The sequence below is a fragment of the Carassius carassius genome, chromosome 23, assembly GCF_963082965.1.
Source record: "Carassius carassius chromosome 23, fCarCar2.1, whole genome shotgun sequence".
NCBI classification, from domain to species: domain Eukaryota; kingdom Metazoa; phylum Chordata; class Actinopteri; order Cypriniformes; family Cyprinidae; genus Carassius; species Carassius carassius.
Genome location: NC_081777.1, coordinates 2615230 through 2640577, shown reverse-complemented (window position 1 = coordinate 2640577; position 25348 = coordinate 2615230). Strand labels below are relative to the sequence as shown.

Below are 25348 nucleotides of genomic sequence, written 5' to 3'. Positions count from 1 at the left end.
TAATAATAAAAATATTAAGAAAACACTAGATGATAATAATAATAATAATAATAATAATAATAATGGAAATAATGATTTATTATTATAATTATAATTATATATTTCTATTTAAAAAAAATAATTATGCTGACAACCACCCTAAGAACAGAAATGGAAAAGCGATAAAATTAAAGAAAAAAAAAACAAATGTATATAACGTAAATAAATAAATATATAAATAACATGTGAGCTATCAAACAGGCAATTCTTTTTTTTCACTGTAAATTATAGGATGAATTTTTCTTTTTCACTTCCAAAAAGCTGTGAATTTCAATGTATTTTCTTTAAAATTACATGAAATTACCCATAAGATATATTGCTGTTTTTAGAGTTAGGGAACTCACTGTGAGCCAATTAACAGGTTTTTACTGTTAAAATTACAATCTTATTTGAGCAAAAAGTTGAAACATTCTAAAAATATAAACCACAACATGAGGATAAGTAAATAACAGAATGAACATTTTTTTAGGTGAACTGTCTCTCTAAGAGGTCCATGTTTTATGTAGTTTACATATGTGTACATGTATGTAGGTCCATATGTTTTCTAGACAGATTTCTTTAGAGCCCCGGGCCTCAGAGTTTTAAACCAAAGAAGATCTCTTTCCTCTCGTAACACAAACACACACGCACACGTTTGTTTTTGTGTAAAGTGTGTTCATCCCATAGGTGTAATGGTTTTTATACTGTACAAACTGTATATTCTCTGGCCCTACACCAACCCTACACCTAACCCTAACCCTCACAGGAAACTTTGTGCATTTTTACTTTCTCAAAAAAACTCATTCTGTATGATTTATAAGCGTTTTGAAAAATGGGGACATGGGTTATGTCCTCATAAGTCACCCTCTCCTTGTAATACCTGTGTCATACCCATGTCATTATACAGAGTGTCCTGATATGACACAAAAACAAGAGCACACACACACACACACACACACACACATCCATCGGCTCGCTGTTTTCCAGTCTGACAGTCGGCAGCGTAATCATTTCATACACATCTGTGTACATGCTGTGGTGTTTACATAGAGTCTGATTAACATTCCTCCGTGTCGTTGCTTATACACAGCGGAGCAGGGCAGGGTCGAGTCCCGCCTCTGGCCAAACTGTAAGCAAACGCTGAATCATACAGTACACAAACACACACACACACACACACACACACACACACGCATCAGAACGAGCTGAAGATGCAGAGCTGGTGAATAGGAACTGCTGCTGGAGCTCGATTGTGCTGGACGAGGTTTTGTTTTGACTTTGCTGTTGGTCAGATATTCTAGATAAATTTGGTGCCAAGCAACCCAAGGATGTAGACACATGAAGTTAAAAATCAAAGACATTAATATGACTAATTTTGACTTGAAAAATAGAACAATACATATAGTGCAATACTGTGTAGAACTATAAATAAATAGTACATTTATAATAATAACTAAAAATAGTTGGGAAAAAAAATAAAAACAACTGAATTAAGAATTCTTTTTGACTTAAAATTAGAATTGCGGTAGCAAACACAAAGGTCATTTTGCTTGTTTGAAAGTGTTAAAAGTTTACGAACAAAAATGACAGAACAAAAGAAATATAGAATTAAAAAATATATATTTAAAATTATGGTGGAAAAAACTGCATAAAGAAGTAAATTAAGAATGCTTTTGAATGAAATTCCTAAATTTAATTCATATTTGAATTGAGGTAGCAATTGCAATTTGAATTTGAATGTAAAGAACTGCATTTCAATTCATAGGACTGTATTATTTTACTAGAAAAGCAAAATTTTACTGTTTAAAAGTTGAAGAAGAAAGAAAGAAAGAAAGAAAGAAACAAAGAAAGAAAGCAAGAAAGATGAAAATAGAAATAAATTTGAAAATAAATGGAAAAATAGATCAAAGGACCTGAATTTAGATTAAAAATTAGTTAAATTTCAGGTTACATTTTTTTGACTGGAAAAGCATATTATGTGGTTTGATTTTACAGAAGGAGTGATAGAACAATAGATAATTATTTTAATTAATGCATTTATTGAAGTTTAAAGATTATTCGTGCACATTTTGCAAGAAATTATTATTTCTGCTTCAAAATTTCACGCTCGCTTTTTTCAGTGTAAAAGATGAAACTTCAAAAGCTTCAGGGGAGCAACATGGATCACAAAAACATTAGCACACGTAAAACTCACAAGGATGCACAGAACTTTCCTTCACTTCAGCCCTGATGTGTTGTTCATGCTGGTTTTTCTGTACAAGTTTCTCCCTCTCTTCCACGTGGATGTGTGGGGGTTATTCTTGTATGGGAACAGCAGTCTTTGGTTGCTGTGAGGGGATCGCACCCCACACAAAGACTGCCCTGTTCTGTGGCCCCAAAGGCATCGCTTTGGGGGGTTTAGGGGCCTGGAGGTTAAAATATGTGTTCAGTGCTTTCTCTTTCTTGCATAAAACATACTTAAACACACTCACACCTTCATTAAAACACCCTGCTATCTTCTCTGAGCTGATCAAAGAACAAAGAAATGCTGAATGTTATCCCTTCTGATTCCTCATTCAGAAGAACAGAGAATCCCACTGCTATAACCATCAGCCCTCCTTCCATAGGAAGACTCAGGTTTCGTCAGTGCAATTTTCCTCTTGTTTTCTTTTGCTCTGATTTATGAGTTAAAGCAGCTCAAATTAAGAGAGTGCTCACTGGAAACACTCTCGGACTGCACATGAATGCCTCTCTCTGTCCGAAGTGTAGATTGTGTTTGGATTGTAATGACAAAACTGAACAGCTTGCGTGAAAAGAAATGAACGGTGAGAATCAGAGATAAATGGTTATTGCTAGAAGAAGTTTCTTGTAATGGAATATGCACTGTTCACTTGTTGCTGTGTAACTAATATGTAATTACATGGTTATAAACTAAATAGAAAATCCCATTGATTTTAATAAAAAAAAGATCTAATCTGAAATGAAATGGCCAAAAATGTGTTTCAAATGCTAAAGTTATGTTATTTATGCCACAGCATAGACTACATAGAATTTAATGAAAGTTTGTTGTCTATTAACAACAACAATAATACACATTATATGTAATTTCTGTAGTGCATTAATGTAATTTACATTTCATACAAGTGCATTAATATAAAATTTAATAATAATTTAATATTTAAGAATGGAATGTTCCATGTATTATTATATAAAAATATTATATAATACATGTGATATATTGTAATTATTATATATATATATATATATATATATATATATATATATATATATATATATATATATATATATTATATATATATAACATTTTAATGAGTGAAACTGTATAACGCTTAACTGTAAGTCTTAAGTGTATTTGTTTTTGTTCTGTTGTTGTTGACTGATTTTCAACTTAAATTTCAAGAATAGAATATAAATTAGTTTATATTGTTATAACACATATTACTGCATTTTACATTTATATAAATCTAAATTTGAAGTATTGCCAGATAATATATATTTAATGTAAGTGTTTTTTTTTATTGAGTTTTTAAACCACACTAAATTTATTACTATCTTTATTATTCTAATATCTATTTTTTTGTAATGTGTTGCAGGCAGCTCATCAATATCATACAACACACCATCTCATACCGACCAGTCTCCTCGCTTGGCTGCCAAAGACGGTACGACAAACCAATTGTCCTCAAAATAAGTTTCCTTTATATTCTTGCTCCAACAATATTTTCATTTGTTCTGCAAATACAATTGCATTAGTACAATTTCACTCGAAATCCTTATGGTCCCATATGTGGATTACTAATTCTGAGGCGCAAAAGGCACATTAGATGAACAATGCATATGGATATGACATGAGGAAGTGAGTCTGATCATTTCATCAGAATAATGGCGTTAGACAGCGTTTAGTCGCCCCCCTGTCCCTTCTCTCCATCATGTGTATCAGTGCAGGGCTCGAGGCCGAGGCGAAGCGCCCAGCAGGTGCTCTCTTTTGTGTGCCGCAAATAAAAAGCATCAACCATTCAGTCTCCACCTGAGCACGGACAGCAGAGGCTCTCAGAGCACAGAGACAATTAGCAAGACAAAAGCCACGAGCAGGAAAGAGAGAGACAGAGACACACACAGAGAAAGAGCAGAGAGACAGGTGTCTCTGGGAACAATACAGCAGAACTCAACTGAGATGTTAATGGAAGACACGTGTGCCTTAATACCAGTGATTTAGAGGCGTTATTGAACATGCAGACCATATTTACAGCACTGAAAAGGTGTTTTGCATCATAAGTACAGTACAACTGACAGAAAGCAGATCTAATATAAAGTACTAAAACATACAAAAACAAACATTAAATATATAAAGTAATTAACTGCAACATGCCTAGCATCAAATACTAAAACATATGATAGACAATTTCTAAACAAATTATAGCAAAAAAAAAAAACAACTAAAAGTTGATATAGTTCTAGTGAATAACAAAACTGCTAAATTTTGGATAAGCTACTGGGTCAAATGGATATGAAACACGACACGGAAGGATTAATATTAATCTAAAAAAGCTACTACATTTTATAATCGTGTCACCCGATGTTTTTAGATGACTTACGCGCCTTTGAGTTTCAGACTTACATGAACACAGAGATGATAGACAACGATTGCTGTGACTCATTTACGTAATTTACTTGTGTACTTTCCAATGATAACACAAGATTCCCATCCAAATGAAATCAGGCTCTCAAGCTCATCAAGGAAATCGGTTTGAATAAACCATTTAAGTAAATGTTTGACAGTCTCTCTGGAGAACGGACCACTTTGGGCTTTCCGTCTTCAGAAAGCAGAGGGCTGCAATAACACTGATAGTCCTGAGAGCAGAGCTGGCCTGATAAAAGCCAGAAGACAGACCACCTGTTCTCTACACATATTAGGGTCATTAGTACAGTGAGCATGGAGATAAGATAATGCTGAGAAGGCCGTGAGACCTTTGACCCTCTTCTCACAGCTGTCAATCATAGTAGAGCACTAAGTGCATTGCTCTGATGGGCTGCGGTTTATGAGAAAACGTCTTGAGCATCCTTTGTGTAATACTTAAATATCTCTGAATTTGAAATTTAGTGATCCAATAACCTTCCCTGGAGCTGTGCTTTTAATGCAAGGCATAAAAATGGTAAAGTCGTCAAAAAAGTGGCCATTTCACAGGTCTCGGTTTATCAGCTGAAGATTAAACGTTTGATAGCAAGATTTATGGGCTGGATTTATTTTCACTTGCCCTTTGATCTCAGGCCATTTTTTTTTCTAAGCCAATTTCTCACGGGTAGTTAAAGATTAATACTGATTAATACTACACGTAATGCAGTAAATACCATATTACACTAATCTTAACAACTGATCTTATGTTTAGTGTCCTAAATAGCTTAGTTTTAAACTCACTGAGTATTTTAGGCATCACAAATACACTGCTGATGCAAACCCTGTTGCAAAACAAGTCAAGCATGACTACGTTGCCTTTTAAGATACATTATTTTAATTATACTGCCTTCTAAGGTAACTTATTTTGGCCATGTGTTAATACATTTATATAATTGTATTGTAATATAATTGTGCAACTATGTGCACTCAAATTACACATAAAAAATAAAAAATAAAATAGAAGCTAATTTCTTTTTTCTTTCTTTTTTCTTTTTTACCATGCTTATATGTGATCAAAAACACAGTAAAAACCGTAATACTGTTAAATATTTTTTACAATTTAAAATATCTATTATATATATATATATATATATATATATATATATATATATATATATAGTAAAATGTAGTTTATTTCTGTGATTAAAAGCTACTTTCTGCTCAAGCAAAACGTTGTATTATTATCAATGTTGAAAACAGTTATAAGGCTTAATGTATGCGTGGAAACTGTATGTGTGTATATATATATATATATATATATATATATATATATATATATATATATTTATTTTGCATTTTAAAGAATATAAAGTTAATTTTTTTTCCTGTTAAAAAGTATTAGCATTATTTTTAATAAATAAATAAATAAAAGTCCCCAAACTATATATAATAATAATAATAATAATAATAATAATAATAATAATAATTTATTTAATTAGTTATTAAGTGTTTAAATAATTTAACTGCTTATTATTTTGTGTGTACTATTGTGCTATTGTGTGTTTATATTAATCGGAGCATTGCCATGATAGTTCCGTAACGGACTTACAGTCTAAATAGCTTCCTAACTCACTCAATTATGAGATTTCTGTTTCATTTAGGATGCTGACTTAGAAGGCAGCTGTCTGTAAGCCATAGAGAGCAGGGCATCTCACCAGATTTTAGAACAGAGCCAACAAGTCGCACTGAGTTTTCTCTTCTTTTCTTCCAAGCAGAAAATTGAAGAGTGCTCTCTGTATAAACAGTCTCTTGGACAAAAAAAAAAGTAAAATACGCATATACAGGTTATTTCTTTTAATTTTGATGATTATAACTGACAACTAAGGAAAATCCCAAAATCAGTAGCTCAGAAAATTAGAATATAACTTAAGACCAATACAAAGAAAGGATTTTTATAAATCTTGGCCAACTGAAAAGTATAAAAATGAAAAGTATGGATTAGTTGGGGCTCCTTTTGCCTGAATTACTGCAGCAATGCAGCGTGGCATGGAGTTGATCAGTCTGTGGCACTGCTCAGGTGTTATGAGAGCCCAGATTGCCCTGAAAGTGGCCTTCAGCTCTTCTGCATTGTTGGGTCTGGCACATCACATCTTCCCCTTCCCAATACCCCATAGATTTTCTATGGGGTTAAGGTCAGGCAAGTTTGCTGGCCAATTAATAACAGGGATACCTTAAACCAGGTACTGGTAGCTTTAGCACTGTGTGCAGGTGCCAAGTCCTGTTGGAAAATGAAATCTGCATCTCCATAAAGTCGGTCAGCAGCAGGAAGCATGAAGTGCTCTTAAACTCCCTGGTATACGGCTGCATTGATCTTGGACCTCAGAAAACACAGTGGACCAACACCAGCAGATGACATGGCACCCCAAACCATCACTGACTGTAACAACTTTACACTGGACTTCAAGCAACGTGGATTGTGTGCCTCTAATCTCTTCCTCCAGACTCTGGGACCCTGATTTCCAAAGGATATGCAAAATGTACTTTCATCAGAGAAATTTACCTTCATTTGGACCACTCAACAGTAGTCCAGTCCTTTTTGTCTTTAGACGCTTCTGAAGCTGTCTGTTGTTCAACAGTGGCTTGACACAAGGAATGCGACAGCTGAAACCCATGTCTTGCATACGTCTGTGTGTAGTGGTTCTTGAAGCACTGACTCCAGCTGCAGCCCACTCTTTGTGAATCTCCCCCACATTTTTGAATGAGTTTTGTTTCACAATCCTCCTTGTGCAAGGTGTCAATGGTCGTCTTCTGGACAACTGTTAAGTCAGCAGTCTTCCCCATGATTGTGTAGCCTACAGAACTAGACTTAGAGACCATTTAAAGGCTTCGCAGTTGTTTTGAGATAATTAGCTGATTAAGAGTGTGGCACCAGGTGTCTTCAATATTGAACCTTTTCACAATATTCTAATTCTCTGAGATACTGAATTTGGGATTTTCCTTAGTTGTCAATTATAATCATCAAAATTGAAAGAAAAGAAAAATTTTAATATATCAGTATGTGTGTAATAAATGAATATAATATACAAGTTTCACTTTTTGAATGAAATTAGTGAAAATAAATCAACTTTTTGATGATATTCTAATTATATGACAAGCACCTGTAGACTTTGGTTAGGTTCAAAACGGCCACATACATTGGACTTTTCCAGCACTGTCTAAAAACGGAGATAGTCTAGACGGCTGGCTGTGCGCGAGTCTTGTTTTGACTAGAGAGCAGCAGTCTGGTGTCTTGAGGAGACGCCACAACCAAACACAGCACTCCTGCACCTTCTGCACCCATACACTGATTCCCTCTTACTCATGACAGAGAACAGCGCACTGTCCTAAAGCACGCATTCTATCCATATCCCAGATGCACGTCTGTCTCTTGTTTCGCAGTTGAGCTCTGATGTGATTGAATTAAGGACACGGCCATCAGACAGTAGCAATGGCCACCGCCGCGGTTTTCTTTGTGAATTCCGATGATGTGTATGGTCTGCTCTCCATCTCTCTCTGTTCTCCTCATCGCGTCCTGACCCCTCTTCTTCTCTCCTGGCCGCTGTGTTTTTTCATGTTGGAGGGGGATGAAAAAACGAGGGAAAAAAAGGCCTGTAAAACAAAGAGAGGTTGTGTGAGAGACTCGGCAGGCAGGAAACGTAACTCTCTCAGGACTCGCTCTCTCTCTCTTTCGTTTTCTCTTCTTTCCGGCCCGGCTCCAGATCACATCTGACAGACACTAAAGAGAGCGAAGGATGGAAGATCATTACAGAAAAAGAATGAGCATTTAAGGACAAGGAATGATAGAATAATGTTAAATGGAAAGCAATGTTTCCCAGATATCACCTGAATTCGGGGCCTAGATTTATAGCGCCTGGTTCTCTGATAAATTACTATTACAGATGTACAGAATCAATATTTATAGTGAAAACACAGTTTATTCATCTAAAGTGCCTTCAGGGCAAATGAAATCAAACTTCTTTTTAATTGTATTTATTTATTATTTTGTTGTTAATAACCATATGCTGTTATCTCCCATGTAACACAAAAGAGGGTATTTTGAGTAATCTTTAAATCTTGAGTGGTGACACAGAATAGATGTCAGTGAAATTAAACATCACTCATTCTTGCGTGTCCTGTGACCAAGTGATCCATCCATCCATCTATCTATCTATCTATCTATCTATCTATCTATCTATCTATCTATCTATCTGTCTGTCTGTCTGTCTGTCTGTCTGTCTGTCTGTCTGTCTGTCTGTCTGTCTGTCTGTCTGTCTATCTATCTATCTATCTATCTATCTATCTATCTATCTATCTATCTATCTATCTATCTATCTATCTATCTATCTATCTGTCTATCTATCTATCACTTTTATAGCTTGATTTGGTCTACATTTTTTTTATTATTATTATTATTATTCCTTTAATCTAGATAAAGTTACAATGGATCAGAACATATCATAGATAAAAGACCAATTTTATTTTTATGATGGTTTATAAACTGTCGATTGTGTGAAAATTTCTGAATTATCTTATATAATTTATTTACTATTTTATGTATTTTCAAATTAATTTATTCATTTATTTTATTCATACATTTATTTATTTATTTTGTATTATTATTGTTATATTTACTCTTCAAGCTTGTATTATGTGGACATTTCCATATTAATTTATTTTATTTTTTACTTCATTATGTGTGTGTGTGTGTATGTGTGTGTGTGTGTGTGTGTGTAAGTGTGTGTGTGTGTGTGTGTGTGTGTGTGTAAGTGTGTGTGTGCTGAATACTGTATGTAAAGAGTTAAGCTCTTCTCAGTCAGGTTGGGCTGTGGATTCAGTGAGAAACAGGAGCAGTGAAAGTCGTGCTCTTTCTCACTCTCTGCGTTTCGAGATTAGCATCTTCCTTTCTCTTGGATTCTGCTTTTGCTGAGAAATGCAGGCTGCAGATCCTGTTTCGATTCTGAAACGTGGGCCATGTAGGTTTATCAACACTTTCCAAAGCAAACATTGTCTTTGTCTCCAGAGGTTAATGTCTTGTAGTTCCACCCAAAGCTTGGATGAGATCTCCAGTGCAGTGACCAGAAGAGGGCGGCGTTATGTCACCATTGCAAACGCTTTGGCTCTGTTCAGCTTGAGCTGTGAACTAAAGCTTTAACTCTACGGACTGTCATACCACAAAGGCTACTTTCAAAGACATGATGTCAGTATACTAGCATGGGGCCAGCATTTTTTGGCCGTCTCTTTTTTTTAGTTTTTTTTGTTCCGATGCGCTCTCATATGGTCGTGCACAGAGCCCCTGTAAGCCCTAGAGGAAACACTCACTCCGTAACCAAGGCCAAACGTACATCTAGAGCATATAGAGACTTGATTAGTGCCAGTCATTGCTTAATTTCCGTTGGGGAAAGAGGGATCACTGCAGTGCCACAAGGCATGATGGGAATGTTTTAAGAGTAGCCTGTGTTTGAGAATGAAGGAGACTGGCCATTTTCCTGGATACCGATACAGATGCCTTTCCAGAGTAGGAATAAAAACACCCTTACAGGAAGCACACATGCTTCTCAGATTAACCTTTTAGAAGATAACAGAATATTCATTCATTCATTCTAAATCAACAACCCTCTGACAGGATTACACAAAATATAAAAATAATAATCAATAATAACTAAAATATTAAAAACTATTATTAAAATAAATATAAAGTAAAAAAAAAAAGAGTAAAAATAACAATAATAATTATTATAATAATAATGGAACTTGTTAATAAAATAGATTAAACAGTAACTCAGTTCCAATGTTATATAGTTATCATTGATATAATATAGTTTTTGGTCATATTTTGAATGATGTTTTAGTAATATGTTTTCTGTAATCATTTTCTTGTATTATATTTTTGTTGTTAACTTTAAACTTTCTTTAATTACTATTTTTAATCTGTCGATATAGCTTTTATTAAGTTTTAAATTTTAGTTTTGATGATAATAACCCTGATGTGTACCACAGCAGTAATGCATTAAAATAAGAATTTTTATTAAGTTTAGTGTAGTTTATTTTTAATCAAAATATTTACAATTATATATATATATATATATATATATATATATATATATATATATATATATATATATTTTTTTTTTTTTTTTAAGTTTAGTTACCACAAAGGCCAGAAGATTGATATCTTATTTGTTATTTGTCGGTTCAAAAAATAAAATAAATAAATAAATAAATGAAAACCTTTTCCCAGTCTGTTATGTTCCTTGTTTCTGAGAGATCTCTAAAAACAGACTTAATCAGATCATCATAATAATTTTACAAACCTAACAGCTACGGCACATCATTGTCTCAGATACACAGACAGTTTGAGAGAGTTTCTTAAAAAAATATGAACCATGAATATAAACCAAAAACGCTCCATCAGCAAGGACTTCGAGTGGGATATAAACTGCTATAACCAGTCCAAATCAAATTTCTCAGGAACATTAATACATTTTCCAAAGGCATACTGAGCTTTTGGAAAAACAATAGCAGGTTATGAAAATCCCTCATATTCTTTTCTCTTCTCTCCAGATGCGTCTTATGATGCTGTACGGAGGACAGGCTGGTCAAACAACATGCACAGCGGCAAAGGTGAGTGTCAAACACCCATCTGGAGTCTTGATTAAGTTTTCAGACAGAGTGTTTGATTCAAGGCTTTAATCTGGACAGTGATACTGAACTCCAGCTGATGGACGGTCTTTAGTTTAGGGACACTGAAGAGGCCCATTAAGTGCTTAGCAGTTGGATCAGATATTGCCCATGTTTTCTTTGGATGAAGACTTGTGCGTCTGCTCGCCCAGACGAATGTGCTTAACTTTTTTTTCTCTCTCTCCTTCTTTCTGTCACGCTCTTTCTTTCCATTTCCCAGGCTCTCCTACAGTGGTGTCTCAGAACGTGTCCAAGAACACTGAACAGGCTCGGCCTCAGCCCGGTGAGCAGCGCTCTGCCACGAGCACACGCATGCGTTCAAAAACATTTCATATTTATGCATTTGGCAAGTGCATTTGCAGTATGTTTTTATTTATTCATTTTCTGGGAGTTGAACTTTTTATGGGTTTGCAATAGTAATATTTTACACCAGTTCTCCATCTACTGAAGAGCAAGTTCAAGACTTTTAAATTGTGACATTTGTCCAGTTCAAAGAATAATTTATCTTTCCTTTCAGATCCTTACCAAATATTAGGACCCACTAGCAGTCGACTTGCCAACCCAGGTAACAACATGAAGGCGTACTGTTTCTGAGCTACACTGCATTTTAGGAAAACCTTTAATTATTATTATTTAGAGACATATTCTATTAAAAATAATAATATTTCATGAATTAAGAAGAGTAAAGCATTGGTTGATTCTATATTATTTCTGTTCCCTTTCAAGGGAACTTCAACTGTGTCCTCTATGGGGAAGCTGGAGGACGCAGTGTCCTACTTACTACTCAGGGAACCATGGTTACATACGTAACCAGAGATGTTCCCTTTCAGGGGAACTTTGAACAGTGTCCTCTAGCTTCCCCATAGTGGCCCTTAGAGGACGCAGTGTCTCGCTCCCTACTCAGGGATCCATGGTTACATACGTAACCAGAGATGTTCCCTTTCAAGGGAACTTCGTACAGTGTCCTCTAGCTTCCCCATAGTGGCCCTTAGAGGACGCAGTGTCTCGCTCCCTACTCAGGGAACCATGGTTACATACGTAACTTGAGACTTTTCTAATATTCTATAATATTTGCTTAATATTTAAATAATTCAAAAATAAAACACTGAAAAATTAAACATTAGCAAAGCATTAAAAACACTTATTTTAAATGTGAATTTAGGCATTGATCATTTACAAAAATGGGTATTTATATTTAGTTTAAATTTTTTTATTAATTTAAAATCACTGCAAAATAAAAAATAATCTACAATGTAAAAATATTGTGATTTATTTTAAAGCAATTTTTTTTAGTTTATCTGAAATAAAAGAAAATAAATATTAATACATTTTTGTTTCAGCTAGTTGACAAGGCATCTAATTTACTTTTTAGTTTAACTTGAAGGTACTAAAATAACTAAAACCGAAATAAGACATTAAAAATACTAATAAAAATTAAAAAAGCACAATAAAATCACAAAAACAAATATAATGAAAACAATCTAATATTAATAAAAACTATTAATTATTTATTATAAAAACTATTACTAATAATAATATGTCAATTATACTGTAACACTATAGAAATTGCTAGAATTTCACAAATAATTACCAAGAAATAGCAAGTAAAATTTTTAATTTAATGTGAATTTTTAAACATTGTTTTCTTTATTTATTTATTTTTTACAGTGTACTGATATTTATTTGTTCTAAATAAAAAAAATACATTATATTTATATATATATTTACATTATATTTATTCATTCGGCAGATGATTTTATCCAAAGTGACTTGCATTGTATTCAAAGTATGCATTTTATCAGTTATTTGCCTGGGAATCGAGCCCATGACCTTGGCATTGCCAGTACCATGCTTACTGTTTGAGCTACATGAAGTCTTGTGGGTGACTAGTAAAACTCTGTGTGTTTGTCCAGGTTCAGGTCAGATCCAGCTGTGGCAGTTCCTGCTCGAGCTCCTCTCCGACAGCGCCAACGCCGGCTGCATCACCTGGGAAGGGACCAACGGAGAGTTCAAGATGACGGACCCTGACGAAGTAGCGCGTCGCTGGGGTGAGCGCAAGAGCAAGCCCAACATGAACTATGACAAACTGAGCCGCGCCCTGCGCTACTACTACGACAAAAACATCATGACCAAAGTGCACGGCAAGCGTTACGCCTACAAGTTTGATTTCCACGGCATCGCTCAAGCCCTGCAGCCCCATCCCACTGAGGCCACCATGTACAAATACCCAACCGACCTGCCCTATGTGCAAAGCTACCACGCTCACCAGCAGAAGGTCAACTTCGTTTCACCCCATCCTCCCACCATGCCCGTCACATCCTCCAATTTCTTCGGGCATGCCACCCCGTACTGGAGCTCTCCAGCAGGAGGGATTTATCCCAATCCCAGCGTGCCGCGTCACCCCAATTCACACGTGCCTCCCCACCTAGGCAGTTACTACTAAAACCTTCACCTTTCACCCCGCTGCCCATACGCCAAAACTTGAACTGCACTCGAAGCAAAGACAAAAAAGCAAGCTGGACCTGGAGGGATTGTGGCCAGAAAGTTAGCAGAAGGAAGCGACGTTGAAAGAAACTGGAAAAGGAAGAGAAAGTAGAGCAAAACGGACCAAAAAATGTCTGATCCTCTTTAAAAATGGAGTACTACTTATTGGAGGACATTGGGTTGTTGTTTGTTTTGGAGAGCGTGTGCATGTTTCTTGTGCCTTTCTACATCCGAAAGCTGCACCGATGGGCCAGAGTCCCTTCTAGCCAATAAAGACCACCTCGATTATGTAGAAGTCGGCAAACGACCGAGAAAAGAATCACTGTAAACTCACCATGTGTGTTTAATGCAATTGTGAACCCAGTGTTTATGTTTTTGGACCTACTCCCCGCTTCCTTTTGGATTTTATCAAAACCCGACTCAGTAACACGAGTTTATCTTCTCAAGTCATGACTGAAGCTCTCTTTTCTAAAGCAAATCTGGCAACTGGAAAAAATGTTGGCATTCAAGTGCCGTTTCTCCTCCTCGCTGGAGGACGTGGCGTCTGATTGTTTATTAGGAGCTTCTCAGGCTAGCTGGCTCAAGCTAAACTCTCTCCCTCATCTTTAGCACTCCTCTATGCTGATGGCGTTGATGTGAATGGATTGAAGCCTGCTTTACGTTTCTGACGCATGGTGTCCCGTTTCATTGGCCATTGAAAATCACTCGATTTCATCTCAAAACAGCCAAAGAGTTGAGTTCACATGAGATTTGCATCTTGGATGGACTGAATGATTGTGGGCATCACGCGAAGTACCTCTTTGAAAGAAAAAGACAGTTGAAACAGCAGCACGGGACGTTGAAACCAGAGATTCGCGAACGCTGTGCGTTTGTCAGACCTATTTGCTAGTATTCGTTTTTTTTTTTTTGATCAAAGGTCAACTAGGCATTAAAAGCATCTTACTGTATAAGTTATGCAGAGCTATTTTCATATGTGACAGTGTTAAGAATCATACGTTAATACGAGTTGACCTCGGTCAAAATGCAAACTTTTTTATCAGTTACTGAAAGTAGTTTGAACTACGTAGGTGTTTTGTATCTGTACATATAGGCAATAAGTTTATGAATGTGTTCTTGTATTTTTCAGAAAATGCTTTTTCTAAAGCTCTTGGTGCATAGCCATGACAATGAGAAGGTTATTTTGATACGTAGCTGATATTTTCATTCCATAAAAGCAAATGCCTTACCAAACGTGCTTAGAGACAATCTGTTCTACATAATTAATGTTTCCAAAGTGCCATAACAATACCTTAAAGCCAAATCTTGTTACTGTGCATTATTTTGTGTAAGCTGATTGAAGATTCCCAGCTCTTCATCTCTTTAATGGATCACTCTCAGATATGAAGGAATTGTGCTATTTTATATATGCAAGTATTTGGATATTAAATTTATTACTATAAAAATATATATGAAATATTTCAATTAATCTTTTTTTGTTGTTGTTAATTTTGTTGTTTCTGCAATTTAATAAGTATTACCTTTTGTAAAAGGGTCTGTTGTATAGGTTAAATGTGACAAAATAAATGTTTTTACATTAAAAATCTCTCCATATAACTTGTTTACTGTGTGTCATTTGGGCAGTGCGTAATTTGAAATTATATTTGTTAAAAAAGGGTGGTGTTCTAAACCACTAAACGAAACATGTATCGGCTTACACAGAGTTCATATGATCACATACAAATAATGTAATCTTTATATCAGCTGTTAAATATTAAGTCACTCTTGTAAACGGATGAATAGGAAAATTACATAACTGTTTATGTAATTTTAGTCTTATGGTCTAGACTACATGATATTTCATCTAATCCAGTACTGGTTTATCATAACCAATCAAAGGCACATCTGAGGATTCATTATGATATTAAATATGATGAGTATTCATTTGTTTGGATTTTGATCTACTGTTTTGGTAAGGAAAAGACTGGATCATAAAAATATCTCACTGGAAATTCTGAGATGAATAACATAAAAAATAATAATAAATCAGTGATGTAATGTCAGGGCTAAAGGATTGCAAACACATGGATGGTCTAAGGTACGATGTATGAATTCTTAGTGTTTGGCAGTGAGAGCTCTTCAGGGCATTATCTCCATCCCACGTCTAATATACTTTAAAGCCTCTTTATTATTTGGTGTGTCATGTAGTGAGTCAGCGGGCCACAGCTCAGACAGCAGTGCTCGATCGCACACCACCCTGCCTTACGCACAACTCTCCACGCTTAGGCTTTACGAGAATTACACATTTCCAAATAGTCAGCGCTGCTGAGGGCAAAGAAACTGTGACACTGACTGCTTTGTTTGACTGTGTATGATTAGAAATTACTGCAGAATTCACAATGGGGCCCTGACGACTCAAGGAAAACTATATATATATATATATATATATATACACACACACACACACATATATACCATTATTATCTTATAATGCAGTTTTTGACGTGTGTGTGTGTGTGTGTGTGTGTGTGTGTGTGTGTGTGTGTGTGTGTGTTTGTATAGATAAACTATTGGCGTGTGTAAAAATTCTATATTTCTGATGTATCCATTCCTATATATATTTTTCTTATATGTACATAATGGATATTTCAGAAATATATAATTTTACACACCAAGAGTTTGTCATCTATTGCTTTGTCTTGTGCGCCCTCATGTGGTCAATTTTAACTGAACACAAAAAAATCCTGGTTGATTTTAACAAAGCCTTTTTTACTCCTCCTAATTCACAAATTACAAATCTTTTTTTTTCTTTTTACCTTTTTTTATTTAAAAAAATTATATTTACAAAATGATATATACAAAATGCAAATGACATTTACACCATATTAACAATATCTACTAATTTACAAAGAAATACACAATCCCAGAGTGATTCAGAGGGTAAAGGCACCTGCTGGTTCACTGCGATTTGAAATCAGTTCATCTTAGACTTTTATACATAGAGCCATTAATAAAACCCGATCTCATATGAATGACCTTTCAGTTCATGCTCTCACTCCCAATGACCCTGTAACAGAAGACAGTTCTAGTTTCACCTCAAGGACAATTTACACTCTTATATTTCTGAGTTTTGAACACTAGCTGCTCTTTAAAATAATAACTACATTCCAGAAAATAAAAAAGAGCCACTCCACTTCATTTTTCAGAGGGTAGATAGAATCATTTCTAGAGATAAAACACTTGTCTTGCTTCTTGTGCTCACTATGAGAGACAAAAAGCATTTGTGTCCAGTGTTTTCGTGACCTTGCGATGTCGCTCAGTACATGTCAGTCCAAAAGCTTTACATTTTGGTGACGTTGGGCTTCTCAATGTCATTCACCTCAAAGCCCTTGTTGTCAATGCCGCTGATGGAGTGGTGATGATGTCCTGCTTCGTTGTGGTAGCAGTAGGCACAATGAGCGGTCGGTACAGGCACCTCCTTGGCGAAGTTGGAGAAGTCCACGCGGTACTTTCCCTCTTTGCTGCGGGAGATGATCGGGAGGAAGTCGTAGCCCCACATGATCTCCTGAGGGATGTAGGAGGTCCTGACCTGGCAGGAGGAGCTGGTGGATTCGGCTGTGCCATCCAGAAACACCACGAGCTCAAACTCCTGCTGATGCAGAGTGTCTACCGCCATTTCAAAGAAAGGACTGGATTTATCGATGGCGTGGTAAAGGGTCAAAGGACACACAAAAAACAGGCTGTCCTTGCCGGAGTCCACCATGAAGTCAATGCTGACCTGGTCCAAGATAATGGTCTCACCTTCGGGGGTGATTGTGGTCCTCAGGAGCTTGCCGTAAATCTGGCTACCGATCATCAAGGTCTTGCGCAGGTTAGCCACTCGGATCTGAAGGCAAAGGGTGCCCTTTTTAGGGCAGATAACTGCCTTGTCGGTGAAGGTTATGGTCTTGGCTCTCTTCTTGGGAAGAGCGATTTTTGCCATAACCACGCCGCACCAGAAGCAGTGGATTATGGTGCCGATAAGACTCTGAATTACGATCAGAGCCACACCTCCGGGACAGACGTCAGTGACATAAATGTTTCCATATCCGATGGTGGTTTGGGTCTCCAGCGACAAGAGAAAGGCGTAAGTCAGTGTGTTGACACTATAGGCACAAGCCGTGTGATTTTGAGGGGGATTCTGCCACTTCAAGTCACCGTGGTCTCTGGCAAGCCAGTACCAAAGGAGGCCGAAGATGAACCAGCTGAGGGTGAAGGACGCCACGAAATGCAAGATGACAAACCGCCATCGGGTCTCGACAAAGGTGGTCCATATGTCCAGGACGTAGGCCAAGCGGTTTCGGTGGAGCACGTTGCCAAACTCGATGTTGCAGCGGCCGTCTTTATTCACCAGGCGGCATTTGCGAACTCGCCGCTCTGTTATGTACTCCTTCACAAGCTCTCTCAAGGAACGAGTCATTTTGAGGGTCTGTCTGGGAAGAGAGTGATGCGATATTTGTTAGACCCAAACCAAAACCCAATGCAAAACAAACAGCACACCGGAAACTCTCGGCTACAGCCACAGAGAACATATTGTTCAACAGACTGAAGTATTTAGGGCTAAACACTGCCAATTGTTATGCATGAGACAAGATAGCCAAATCTGTCCACATACCGTACGTGCATAAGCACCTGAGTTGATTACACATTTTGCACACAGTAAACAATTCTTTAGAATCTGGGCCTTTTCAAATAACATTGCCAATAACTTCGAGAAACATATTAGAGTTGCAATGTTATTAGTTGCTGAGGCTCTTTATTGTTTCATCACAGACAGCAGATTGAACAAATTCAGTGTATTTTTATCTCTCTATGACATTATGAGAGTTCATTTGAAAGTTTTTATAGCGGTGCTTAGTGCAAGAATCAATGCATGAGTGAACGTGTTACTGTTTATTAGCCGAATCTCTTAGATCCATGCAGAACGGCATCAAAGTTTCTGATATATTATAAAGTGTTTTGTATTCATAATATAGTATTGTGAATCGATAATATGAGGCTGTAATTATAATTTGAAGCATGTTCATTTCAGTAGGAAATTGCAGTGAAATATATGTATAGGTACATTATTGTATTTTAAACGAGCCTGTGTTGAATTTGAAGGCATGAGATTTAAGTTGCTCGAAGAGCTTAAAATATGACAAATTTTTTTTTTTTTATGAGTTATGCATAGCAAGTGCAAATCAGTTTAATCAATAAGCCCTAATGTGTCCGTTTCTTCTTGCACCTGACTGTGTTTGACAGACCTGTGGATTCTCTGCAGGCTTTGATTCACAATCATGCTACTCTACTAGTCACATTCTGAATGTTTCATTGTACTTGATTACAGCAGTAAACACAAGCGGTGATAAATGCAAGCATCGCAAGGCAGCATGTTCAGGGCAGTTAGCTGCAGGTAATCTCTGCTTATCTGTCCTTTATGAGCGGCTGAGTGCTGCTCGGTTCGCTCCAGATCCATTTGTTCCATCTCTGGAGTGTGCTTAATGTTTAATGTAGAGTCTATTAGAATACACATCAACTCTGTTCAACTCAGCTCAATTACATCACAGAATAGTGACTGTTCAGCCCAGCCAGAGGAACCCGCAGTTCCCATCCATCCATTTATGAATTTAATGTTCCCAAAATACCATGAAGGATATCGGTGCTGATGAGCGAGCCAGACTGCACATCAGATGAGCAGAGATTTACACTGAAGAGTGCAGATGTAAGAAAGCATCACAGATGTAAAGATGTTCAGCTTACCTGCTACAGAAGTCGAGGTGCCAAATCTTCACTCGTTCTCCGGTTCACTTGCTTGTGTGGTTTTGTCCTCTCTTTTCCGTCTTTTAAATGAGAGCTAAAGCAGGAAATTGGAAATCAACTTGTGTGTGTTACTCATTAATAAGTTGTGTCCCTCCTTTAGTCTTTCACACTCTGCTGCTCTCTCTTTCTCTCTCTCCCAGCCAGGTGTTTCTGACAACTCATGCCCGACTCTTCCCTTTTGTAGGCTTCCCTCCTACTCAACACAGTCATCCCTTGTTTACCCCTTGTTTATGTATACACAAAACTGCTTCACGCAAGGGGAGCGTGCAGGCTGCATTTACTCAAGACGGAAGTACTCATCAACATACGCACACACACACACACTCCCGCACGACATGCTGTAACGGCTGAACTGTTAAAAGTACCCCCACAAAATCACTCAGCACTTATTGCTTTGCTATAAATATACGTCAGCAGCGATGGTCATGTTATATTAAACTATGCATGATAAATCAGTCTTCTGTAAATGTTTTGGGTCACCGGCAGACTGCAAACCACAAAGGTCAAAGGTCACTCTTTGCTGCGACTCGAGTGGTTTTGATTTTGGGATCTATAGAGGAATATCTACTGTGCGTATTTGCAGTTTTGTATGTTTTGGTAGACAATAAAAAACTATTGCAAACTAATCAGTTTACAAAGTTCCACTTTGCTTTATTTTAAAGTCCAATTCTCACTATTAACTATCTATTTTCTCACTATTAACTATCGGGGAAGTCGTGGCCTAATGGTTAGAGAGTCGGACTCCCAATCGAAAGGTTGTGAGTTCGAGTCCCGGGCCGGCAGGAATTGTGGGTGGGGGGACTGCATGTACAGTTCTCTCTCCACCTTCAATACCATGACTTAGGTGCCCTTGAGCAAGGCATCGAACCCCCAACTGCTCCCCGGGCGCCGCAGCATAAATGGCTGCCCACTGCTCCGGGTGTGTGTTCACAGTGTGTGTGTGTGTTCACTGCTCTGTGTGTGTGCACTTCGGATGGGTTAAATGCAGAGCACAAATTCTGAGTATGGGTCACCATACTTGGCTGAATGTCACTTCACTTTATTTTGCCACAATAAACTACTAATTTGATGCTTATTATTATTAGTTGTTAAGGTTAGTTAGGATTTGGGGATCTGAAATACAGCCACGAAGAATAAGATATTAATATCTGCTTTATAAGCATTAATGAACAGACAATATGCATGCAAATTAAAAATGAGAATTTGTTTTTAAAATGAAGTGTTACCAAGGGACTAATATTTAGACACAATCCCATAGCAAGATATCGATTTGTTATGACGAGGAATATACTTTTCAGTGTCAATCCAAACACACATTAATGTTTGTGTGCTAGAAACACGCTTTAAATGTTGATGAGATTTAAATGTGGAAAGAGAAAGCCTTTCTCTTTCCACAGAGACTGATTCTACAAGTCTGCTGACACTGATAGCGTATTTTTCATTGAAATGAGGGACTTGTGGAATCAGGCCCATCGAAATCGCCTGAAATCGCTTCCTGGAAATCCTCATTTCTGTTGCATAGTATTTTACACAAAATTATTTCCTCCAAACGGATTCTAATTGAGACCACAGTTTTCACTGTGTCATTTGGAACTAAACAGACAAAATAAAATGCAGGTTTCTAATGCTGTGTGCACACCAAAAACTTTCACTTAATGTAACGTCCAGTTAAAAAAAAAAAGGTTATTGTTTTTATGTTCCTTATTCATGCGAGTAGCTAGCTACATGATGCAAATATTCGCTTTGCTTTTGGTGTGAACACGTAATAAACGGTCGATGAAACAATTCCACTCTTTAATGAACTTAAAAAAAACTCTTTAATGAACTTTTATACTTGAGCAATATCCCACTCACCAGTTTGCTGTTGGTCTAAGTATCAACGAGATTCTGATGAGCTGCGATGATCATTTCAACATGTGATGTTAAAAGGATAGTTCACCCAGAAATTAAAAATATGTAATTATTTACTCACTCCCATGTCATTCCAACACAGTTTTTTTTAGTGCAACACAAAAAGAGCATACTTTGAAGAACGTTAGTAATTTCGGTGATTTCATTGGATCTCACTGTAAATAAAAAAATATAAAAAGAGAGAGAGAGAAAAAAACGCTTCTTTTGTTCCCCACTGACGTTGAAATGGCATTTTTTTTTCTTTTTTTTTCAACCTTCAACCTGCAAGAAACACTTTAGACATTCAAAACAATGCGTTGGTTTTCATGTAATTGTGAGTGTCCATTCATCATCACAGCGCTGTTTTCTTTTATGATTGGATTTCAAATTGGCCTTGTGTTTACTGGTTAACTGAATCACTTTAATGAAATGGTGTTTTAGAGTTCAAAGCGCTTTGAGCATAAACACAGAGCAATGTTTCTGAAGCATTAAAAAAGTGTTTGTTGTTTTGCAGCAGTATTCTGTCTTATTACAAAAATTAGTTTGGGAAGAACTGGGGAAATATTTCACTTAAAGTGACCAAATCACGAAGTATTAGAGTCTAAAAGACTCTTTATTAGATGTTCACCCTATTCACACATTCTCAGTTCTGAAGAGTAAGGCTATGTCTATTAATCCGGATACATTTGAAAACGGCGATTTCGTTTTAAAACGCTCTCCGTCCACTATAGCGTTTTCAAGCGTTTTCCAAAAGTGGCTCAGCCTCAAAACAAGCGCACTGCATATTATATATAAACGGAACTGACATGATTCGTTTTCATTCAGTTTTTCTGACAAGAAATGTTAGTTATTTTATTCACGAAAAGAACTCACCATTCACTGATTCGTCCAGGTCGCACACACTCTGTATGTCTGATCTTTTCCCGCAAATAGCGATCGATAGTAAATTTGCTTTCACTTTTGCAGGACTATGATATGAAGAGTATGCATCCGAAAACTGAAAAAAATTCTGCCTTAGGAGGTCGCATCCCAAGGTTGGAAGGCAGCAAGGCACGTCCGAACTCAATGTCAGCTGTGTTCTGAGATGCTTTCGTCTGGCCGGTTTTTGAAGGCACCATAGATATATCCTTCGCTGCCTTTGATATCCCACAATCATGTGCGTTTCATTATGTGACAGTTAAGCCAAAAGATAAAGATGGTGTCTGAATGTTGCTGTCGGTGGTCAGTTTGTGTGTAAATGTATGTTTCTGAACGTTTTCCACTTTTTATGTAATTTCTAGCAAGAAATTAACATTGCAGTAATGAAATATCCACTTAGTTATCACCAAAGCTCTCTATATTTTGCTGTCGATCATTAAACCATTACACTGCCTCAGAAGCCTGTCCAAAATTTCATGAGGTGCCTTTGGGCAAAAACGCTGTCTGCAAAGTAATTGCCTGATTAGACAGCAAGGCAGCAAGTCACCTGTCTAAGTTTTCGGATAGTAACACATTTTTCCCCATTTTTCCTCAACACGGAAGTAAGCCTATGGCTGAGACTTCCATTTTATTAGCCGCTATAGGAAATTACAAATGGCAGCATCCATTTTTGCGTCAGGAAAAAGGTAAATAGCAATAGTGTGAAGGTGCATAGCACATAACGTGCACAGTACCAGTATAAACACAGATATCTATTGGTATAATCAGTGTCACATGATTAAACTTGCATCATCGTCTTCAAAAGCCTCCGTTTTCACAGTCTACACTACAACGCGAAAAAGATATTCTCAAATGTATCCACTTTGGACAGCATTTTCAAAAAGCTCAGTTTTCCTTGATAAAAACGCCGTCTCAGTGTGAACGGAAGGTCAAAACAGAGAGAAAAAGATGAGATAAGAACGTATTAGTGTGGACAAGTCTTAAAAGAAGATCTTAAAAGATCTTGACCTTTCAGGTGTGCAGCATGAACTCGCAGCATATATATGGTACCCTGGTTCTCCTGCCAGTTAATCAGATTTAATCTTCATTCAGTTCAATACCTTTGTGCGCTTTGACATGCCGATGACCAGAGTTACTTCAGTGAAGTTTTCAATGGAAAATCCATAAAAAGATTTTCAATAATACCAAACCACGAAATGTTGCCTTAGGCTGCCATTCAAGACCACTGATCCAAGAAAAAGTTTTTCCACACTGACTATTCTGCTGCGACGTGAACTCATTTGTGTATTTGTGTAAACAGCAACAGTTGTAAGTCTCAAATCCAATTTATGCAACAAAACTGCTGTCATTCTGTTAAGAAAATGCTGAGTCTCTATGACCTAGATGTTTTCTACTTCACAAATAATTTTGAAATTAAATGCATTGAACGCCCAGCAGGACAGGCTTTTTTGAAAAACTTAGAACAAATAAAATGTCACATGAATATATGAACTGGAAAAAATGCCAGATTTCTTTTACTTTTCCCCTCATTCAAACAATACACAGAAGCGTTGACTTCTCAGTCGAGGTGGCGGAGTAAAGTTTCTCTTCACCCTTCTGTGATCATAATGATATAATCACCTGTGCCAGGTGGCCAAGGGGGGATTTCATTACTGAAGTGTGAACGTTAATGACCAACTTAGTTCCACTGAATGACTCAAATGAGTCGCATGCTTCAGGCGACACTCCCACCCATATTTTCTGCTTTTGTTGCCCGCTTTTTGACTCCTAAATCCAATATTCAATGTAGCTTTTGAGCAGCGTTTGGAGCCAAATGTCATAAGCATTATTTTCTAAGCTAGAATCTATTTAATAAGTTTTTTATTAAATATTTTACTAATACATTTTGTGTATCATTTACTTCAAGTCCTGGAAATCATTATCATTCATGGTCTTTGCACGGTCATGGTTTCTATTTAAATACCGGCAAAAACCTGATTTACTTCATAAACCAACCTTGACTTGACATCAGGGGAACAAGATCTGCAACAAATTACTAAAAAAGCTTTATTATGCATACCAGGCCAGTAGTTGGCAATGCCAATTTGTAAAGAAACACTTAGAACAATAGCATCAGATTGTAATTCACATAAATGAAAGCATCATTTCTACAAAATCAGGTTTAAGGAGTTAACATGGAAACAAAAGTGGTATTGTTCTCAAAAACTTGCTCATTTAAACCTGTTTCAAAAATGTTAATGCCCCGAGAATGCCAGTGTTGTGGTGTTTTGAATAATAATAAAAAAGACATTCATTCATTTATTTATTTTTTATTTTTTTAAATGGTGTTTTATAAAAGCCTACTAAAATGTTGTCTTCTTTACAATCAAACTGGTTTGAAAAAAAATCAATCAATCAATTTGATTTGAATTTTTAATCAATGGTTGGTTTTGAAGTAATAGTTTACTACTTTTTTTTCTAACAGGGCAGCTTGAATGTAGCTGAACTAGTTTAAATGATGTGTAGCTTGTAGCTTTCTTCTATTTTGTTTATTTTAACAAATCTGGCATCTCAGCTGTAGAGAGAAAAATTGCTGGTAAAAACTGCAACTCACCTTTCTTTAGAGACGAGAAAACAAACCTCAATCAGTCGGTCTGTACCCTTGGGTGCTTCATTCTTCGTCTAGAATGAGCTGATTCTGTATTTCATGCCTATTTTTTATTCACTCACTTTCTGAGAGTACAAAGAGTTCATAAAACAGATACATAGTACCTCATAATGTGCCAGATCCTGTTTAGATTCTTGTTTGGCCTGATAAACACAGCCGTCAGAGCTGGTGTCTAGCCAGCAGAAAGCTGTCAGCCTAGATAAGGCCAAGGACTGCTGGCACACAGCAGCTGTCTTTTAGCC

At 36.7% G+C, this 25348-nt stretch overlaps 2 protein-coding genes across 11 annotated transcripts in view; one reads left to right on the top strand and one right to left on the bottom strand.

The window, feature by feature from the left end:
• Nucleotides 1–15150, top strand: part of LOC132101206 (Friend leukemia integration 1 transcription factor-like) — a 29373-nt gene extending 14223 nt beyond the window's left edge. For 7 of the 8 annotated variants that reach the window (XM_059505948.1, XM_059505946.1, XM_059505947.1 and 4 more), the window contains 5 exons: nt 3612–3680; nt 11234–11293; nt 11571–11633; nt 11868–11915; nt 13264–15150. In XM_059505948.1, the coding sequence (XP_059361931.1) occupies nt 3612–3680; nt 11234–11293; nt 11571–11633; nt 11868–11915; nt 13264–13793 (770 nt within the window). In that variant the 3' untranslated portion in view covers nt 13794–15150. The remainder of the gene's footprint in view (nt 1–3611; nt 3681–11233; nt 11294–11570; nt 11634–11867; nt 11916–13263) is intronic. The other variant, XM_059505951.1, reaches the window with a different exon arrangement.
• A 1963-nt stretch (nt 15151–17113) lies between these two features.
• LOC132101208 (ATP-sensitive inward rectifier potassium channel 1-like) lies at nt 17114–25131 on the bottom strand. Of its 3 annotated transcripts, none has more exons than XM_059505955.1 (3): nt 25053–25131; nt 19592–19685; nt 17114–18282 (listed from the first exon to the last, which is right to left on the bottom strand). In XM_059505955.1, the coding sequence occupies exon 3, from the start codon at nt 18267–18269 to the stop codon at nt 17151–17153; it is 1119 nt and encodes a 372-aa protein (XP_059361938.1). In that variant the 5' UTR covers nt 18270–18282; nt 19592–19685; nt 25053–25131; the 3' UTR covers nt 17114–17150. The 3 variants fall into 3 exon arrangements, with proteins under 3 accessions (XP_059361938.1, XP_059361939.1, XP_059361937.1); XM_059505956.1 differs by having other exon boundaries at nt 17114–18278; XM_059505954.1 differs by lacking the exon at nt 25053–25131 and having other exon boundaries at nt 19592–20273.
• Nucleotides 25132–25348: the final 217 nt, after the last annotated feature.

Excerpts from the sequence above, each read along its gene's own strand:
- LOC132101208 (XM_059505955.1), bottom strand. The coding sequence starts at position 18,269 with ATGACTCGTTCCTTGAGAGAGCTTGTGAAGGAGTACATAACAGAGCGG.